Source organism: Cucurbita pepo, chromosome LG05 (assembly GCF_002806865.2).
Source record: "Cucurbita pepo subsp. pepo cultivar mu-cu-16 chromosome LG05, ASM280686v2, whole genome shotgun sequence".
NCBI classification, from domain to species: Eukaryota; Viridiplantae; Streptophyta; class Magnoliopsida; order Cucurbitales; family Cucurbitaceae; genus Cucurbita; species Cucurbita pepo.
In genome coordinates, this window is record NC_036642.1 from 6479452 (window position 1) to 6486348 (window position 6897).

At 41.5% G+C, this 6897-nt stretch overlaps 1 protein-coding gene across 1 annotated transcript; it reads right to left on the reverse strand.

Annotated features, from left to right (window-relative positions):
- Positions 1–2122: 2122 nt before the first annotated feature.
- Positions 2123–3434, reverse strand: LOC111795079 (GDSL esterase/lipase At2g30310-like). The gene is made up of 3 exons (XM_023677319.1): positions 2802–3434; positions 2431–2692; positions 2123–2301 (listed from the first exon to the last, which is right to left on the reverse strand). Exons 1-3 carry the CDS (start codon positions 3432–3434, stop codon positions 2123–2125), a joined length of 1074 nt encoding a protein of 357 aa, XP_023533087.1.
- Positions 3435–6897: the final 3463 nt, after the last annotated feature.

Genomic DNA, 6897 nt, shown 5'->3' on the forward strand with positions numbered 1-6897 from the left:
GCACTTATGGCATGCAGTTCGGCCACTTCTTCTTTGAGCTCGCGCACCGCCAGTCCTTGTGGTTCACCTCCTCCCAGTAGGTCTTCAATCCTCCGGTACCTAGCCGCAAGACCATCATCGTGATCAGCATCCAGCGCCGAGTCTGCAGTACGTGGTGTTGCGAACTCCACTGGTTTAGAGGGTGTAGTAGGAGTTGTGGTCGGCGTAGGCGTGCTCGGTGACGAGGTACTCCACCATGAATTCATTTGAGTTTTGGTCCACCTCGGTCACGTCGTTTCACCGTCATAGGTGTTCTTGTCGAAGACGACGTTGCGCGACACGTGAGCTCGTCGCCCCGCAGGATCATAGACACGTGATGAATGTTGTGTTATATGTTTTCTACTGTGTTAGAAAGGAGGATGGGCTATTGCGTTATGTGCTCTGGGTGATTGATGGATGTTGTCTCCCTGTCGAACTTGTTTGCTTGTATGTGAGCATGATACACAATGTGTTAGCTTCAGGTGTTTGATTGTGTGTTCTCCTTGTGGAGTGTGTTTACCTGCACAGAGCTAGGGCGTTCGAGTTAGGTTGGCTAGACGATGACTTAGGTCATGATTTTTTAAGTACACTGAGCACTTTAGGGTCGTGAGTGACGGTAGAGGGTCTAGTTCCTAGTGCTCCCAAACTAAGAAAGACTCAAAGAGTCAAAACGAAGTAACCTGGTAGAGCATGCATGATAGAACTCAATTAGGATTACGGCGCTACAGTTAGTGCAGTTTACATGTTGACCTGAGTCAAAACGTTTTCAGTAGAGCATTCACTCTATGATCGTGAGCGGGGATAGGAGGTTTAGATCTGAGTGAACCTAGGAACTTGGATTAGCCTCGAGGAGCTAACCCCAAGCATTTTGAAAATGAGAGATCAGATTTAAACTGCCTAGAAACCCCTAAGAACCTAGTTGACCTTAATGGCAACCAAGGACGACCAAGGGTAGTTCTTCAGGCTCATAACAATGTGACAATGTCATTAACGTTTTGCTACCTATCCATTCCCGTATTGTTTTTTTCGAGATTTTACTCCGGTACTCGCACCGTCGAGATAGGCACAGGCTGGATAGGGAAGGTGCATTGCGATGACTATGTGTCACACCCATATGGAAATGACCAGTGGTCTCCTGAATAAGGCTTATATGCTTAAACCTATTTGTGACAGGGGGCGTGAGATCACATATGTTGACCCTGTAGTTGGACGACATATAAGGGGTCGCTCCCTCAAGGTTTAGAGACTTTATGGTCTCATGGAAGGGTCTACCACCTAACCTTCCATGGACGATGTTTAGATTAACACCATACTGTCCATACAGAGTATACGAGGTCGCGCTTCAATCCAAGTCACTAATCCTTTACTACGTAACAAAGTAAGCTACTAGGGTCAAAGAATAGAAAGATTGTAGCAACTCACCAAGACAAAGATAGCCTCCAGGTCGTTAGCCGTTGGTATGGTGTCAACAAAGCTTCTACCTCTCTTTCTACTCCCACGACCATTGAGCTAGGCCTAGACCAATTAAAGTTGGGTGACCTATAATTCAGTTGAAAATAGATTTGAAGACTTAGTACCTTAACACAAATTTATCAACTCTAGTCAATCCTTACCGATGTTTGAAAATATAATTGAAACTTACAAGCGAAAAATATGAAATACTTGGCATACTTGAATCGTGAATAAGGGTATTTAATGCCTTAAAAAAATCTAGCAGAAAAGTTAGGAAGGTGTCTCCTAAGCAATTGAATTTTACCTAATTGTACGCTCATAGTAGAGAAATGAAGGTGAATATACGGGGATGACTTGTGGCTAGGGGTGAAAGGTCAATCAAAATCGCATAGAGTTGTTTTGTAAGAGAATTCTCTATTTACTTCATTCATTAGTGATTTCAAACCCATGTTTGTCGGTTTGGTATACATATAGATGTGGAGAACTTTATTATTTTACTTTGTTATTTTGAGGTTTTACAATTTTTATAATAGTTAAATTACCTATTTAGTCTTAAGAAATACACTATTCTAAGCAAAATTAAACTTCAAAATAATTAGGAAAATCTTGCAAAGGTAAAGACGAATTCAATGCTTAAACTTTTCGAGCATGATCAGAAAAATTGTTTGAGAAGCGATTCAGTGATGGACTTGTAGACTGATTCAGTCGGATGGATGCTATCCCAAAATATGTACTTTGATGGATCTTCACACGTTGGGGTTAGGGCATTACATAGAGGTCCTGCTTCTGCCAATCCAGTTCCACAACAACCTGTGTTCGTATGCTCAAAACCTATACAACCAAATGCCCCAAACAAAATTTAGTTAAAAACAATTCTTAAAACTTGATTTCCTCAAAATATTTATGACGTTAGATCTTTTAAGTTGATAAATTTTTCTATTTCAATTGGTACCAACTTACCATATTGGCGAGGATTATTGATCATGTCGATGAGAGGGGTGTAAATGTCAGCATACAACATTGTGCTTCCAGGTAGCTGCGGTTGTAGATTGCTCAACAACTTTGAAAGCTTCTGATTATAGGATTTGGAGTCCGAGTTTTGATCTTCCAAACATATTCGATGTAGGGGATTTTCAAATGATACAGTCTCTTGAATGGGAAGACAACCAACCGGAGGGAGGCCAGCAACCACTATATTGCGACATCCGAGCTGGTAAATTTCCTGTTCATTTTCAATCAAATAATGAAGATGAAAAGTTACATTTTAACATTTTGATTATTGTGTTAACAAACATTGATTATGATAAATATGGGCACACGGTATAATTTACCTTGATAAAGCTTTGTAGTCTATTCAGTATGAAATCTTGGTAACCGCTAATATTGTACTGTAGTTTCCTTGTGGGAATGTCGTAGAAATTGATGTTCAAATCATTAGTTCCTGCAGAAATAATAACCAAAGCGCTACCAATAATCTTCTTACTTTCATCCACGCCCACAATCCTTTGAAGCCTTTTAGTGTAGTTCTTGAAAAGATCAATTTGCTTCATCACAGGAATAACTTTGGATATTGTAGCAGTTAGATCATCAAACCCTGTGCCAGCAGATGCAAAACTAACTCCTGTTTTCACGTCATCATTCGACAATTTTGGATCCAAAAATGGAGGAACAAGCTCCTTTATCCCCAATCTAGAAGCTACCATGTCCGGAATGAGTTTTCCATTACTAAACCTTCCAGTAGCCATATGACCAGGAAAATCTTTGCCATATGGAGAGTAATTTGCCTTGAAAATTGTGGAAATGAAGTTGTTATTTCCAGTATCTACAGTAGAATCACCGAAAATAAGAATGGCAGGAAAAGATCTTGAAATTTTAAGATCAGAAGCACTGCACAATTTGCTAATACATAATGACAAAATTATGTGGAGTGATAGAGCACCAATGAGATAATTCACTCGTGCCATTGGTGGTGTTCTTCAAGTTTTTTTTTTTTTCATATCATATTTGTCAATTGGTTTATGTATTAATAGGGTTTGATAGACTTAAAAGTAAGCTCTTTATGGTTTGTGCATGGAGTAATTTAGTTGCGAGCAATTTCAGGCCATTGAATGCTATGTTGTTTCAAATGGTTCATTCCGTTTATTTGTCTTTTTTTTTTTTCTAAAAAAAATAATATAGTTTATTTGTTAATTTATATAGTTGAGATCAAGGTACCTACAACAACTACAAGAGTCGATGACCGAAAAGTTATCTAGTATAAACTGAAAGGGGTATCGACTATAGAAACTGAAAGGGGTATTGACTATAGACTGTAAAATAATTAAATCTCAAAAAATAATATACAATAATCAATGAGATGGTATGACTTGCATGTTGCAGATTCGAATGGACGAAAAGTTCAAATGCATCAAGGTGGACAAGAAGGTGTCTAGGTTAGAGTAAAATGAAACTTATATTGTTTCAAATGCATGAAAGGTTTTGTTGTCTAGATCAAACCACCACTAGGCTATATATCACCGATCACATTCAATTCGATGAAGCTCATTTTTCTGCTGTCCCTAGGTCACTTTCCTCTTTTCATATTTCAAATTTCTTGGAGCTGCGTCTTTACCATATTGATCCCCCTACCCCTTCTACACTGCATATTCCTCGATCTAGCTCCTCTCCATGTGATATTTGTTATGACCTAGGGGATGAGTATGTGCAAATTGATACTTCTCTTGCAGGTTTCCCTTTGCCACCCTTGGTTCTGATTCGCCCTATATTGAACATGCTATTGATTCCTCATCTTCTTTGGGCTCTGATCCTACAATCACACGAGCAAAAGTTGATATTTTCAAAACTCGTCATCCAACAATTTTTTNACGTGTTATATGCTTGACATGTGTGAAATGTTTATGAAACGATATGACTATGATATGCTTATGAATATGGTACGTTTATGAAACAATATGACTAGGATATGTTTATGAAACGATATGATTAGGATATGTTAATGAATTGATAAGACTATGATATGTTTATGAAACGATATGATTATGATATATTTATAAACGTATGACTATGATATGTTTATGAAATGATATGAAAGAATGCATCCATTAATGAAACGCGTTCCCACCTTGCCAAGCTCAATTCCAGTGGGCAACTACTTTGTGTTGGCATGGTGAGGGTTGCTTGGAGCAGCAACATGATGGTGGCCGTTGTGGTGGGGAGGGCTTGATGCAGCTTACTTGGTGGTGACTGCCATGATGAGTTGGTGCAACAACAGGGTTATCGTGACATTCAACAGATTGATGACATTGAACTTGGACTGCGTAGGCATGTGGTGGTGGTGACGGTGATGGTAAGGGCTTGGAGCAGTCACATTATAGTGGCCATGGTGGTGGTGGTGAGGGTGGTGAGGGCTTGAAGCAGCTACATGATGGTGCCATGGTGGTGGTGAGGGCTGTTATCTTTGATTGAGCAATTCGCCTGGTGAGAAATACTCACGAAGAAAAATTGCGGAAGAATTTGTTGAGAGAAGAAAGAACAGAAAAGCGGAAGAGAATAACAGAAAGAGGGAGAGTACCGAAGATTTAGGATTTGACTTTGCTGAACACATGGTGCAAATGTTTCTCATTTAATTTGACTATTTAAAACAAATTACATTCTAAAATTGGCGGAAGTGACCAACAAATCTTGCGCCTAAAGTTGGTCCCAGCTAAAAATACGCTCTTTTCCATTATAAATAAAGGTAGCGTTATTTCAGATGGCCTAAAATAAAAATTAAACTGAGTTTAACAAAAAATGTGAATAACCTAAATAAAGAAAAATCATAGCTTTTTATCAAATAATCTCTCCCTTAAAGATGTGGTATATCTACCTTATTATTCGAACTCCGATCTTTGAGAGTAGTTCCTCAAATTTTACCCGCGCCAAGTACTTGGTGAAAATGTCGTCAAGCTGCTCCTCTGTTCGGATGAAGTCAATCTTGATAAGCCCAAGATCTGCACACTCCCGGATGTAATGGAACCTGATATNAGCCCAAGATCTGCACACTCCCAGATGTAATGGAACCTGATATCTATGTGCTTGCTCCGGTCGTGCAAAACTGAATTTTTTATCATGCAGATCGTAGCTTTGTTGTCCACGTACAACATTGGTGGACCGCCTTCTCTTCCAATAAGTTCTTCCATCAGCCGAGCAAGGCAGACCCCCCTGTGTGGCTACTGTCGAAGCGGCGATGTACTTGGTTTCGCAAGAAGACAACACAACTACATTTTGTTTAGTTGATTGCTAGCAGATCGCGCCGCCTGAGAGGAAGTAAATCATCCCGCTGGTGCTCTTACAATCATCAACGTCACCCACCATGTCACTCAAACTGTAGCCGACCAGCTCAAGCTTCTCCTTTCCTTTCCTTGCACAGTATCTCACACCCCAGCGTCTGGTTCCAGCCACCTAGCACAGGATGCACTTGACAACCACAAGATGCTCCTCCCCAGGTGCTTCCATAAACCTACTCACGTATCCAGTGGAATAAGCAAGGTCAGGACGTGTGTTTATAAGATAGCGCAGGCTCTCGACAATGCTGCTGTAATTGGTGACGTCAACTACCGTCGTAGTGCCGGCCTTCCTTAACTAGAGTCGGGCCTCCATTGGCGTCCTTGTAGGGTTACTGTCCGCTAGCCCAGCTGTGTTCAGCAGCTTCTTCGCGTATGCATTTTGGTAGATGGTGATCTCGGCAATACTCTGTTGCACATTGATGCCAAGTAGCAGCTAAGCACGGAGATCGCTCATCTTGGAGTTCTTTGACATCTCCGTCTTGAATCTTCCAAGAATATTCATCTCCCCTCTAGTGATTATGAGGTCGTCGACGTACACTCTCACAATCAACCACTGCTCGCCGTGCCCGTGCATGTACATGCCATGCTCAAAGGCACAGCGCTTGAACTTCAGCGACAGCAGGGTATTGTCGAGCTTCGCGTTCCATGCTCGTGGTGCTTGCCGAAGCCCGTAGAGTACCTTATGCAAGCACAGTACCTTATCAGAGTTGTCGTTGTCCATAAAGCCAGGTGGTTGTCGGACGTAGACGGTCTCCTTAAGCTCTCCGTTAAGGAAAGCGGACTTCACGTACATGTGGTGGACCTCCCAAGAGCAATGTGCCGCGATTTCCAGCAACAGGTAGACGGATTCCAACCTTGCCACCGGCGCGAATACATCTTCAAAATCTGCACCATGCTTCTGGTCGTAACCCTTCGCCACCAGACGAGCCTTGTGCTTCACAACTTCTCCCTCTTCATTCTGCTTTAATTTGAACACCCATTTGAGCCCCCCTATGGCTCGGTGTCCTGATGGCATGTCCTCCTAACTCCACGTCTTGTTCTCAATGATGGCCGCCAGCTCTTCCGACGTTGCCTTCAACCAGCACGAGTTCCTTTCTGCTTC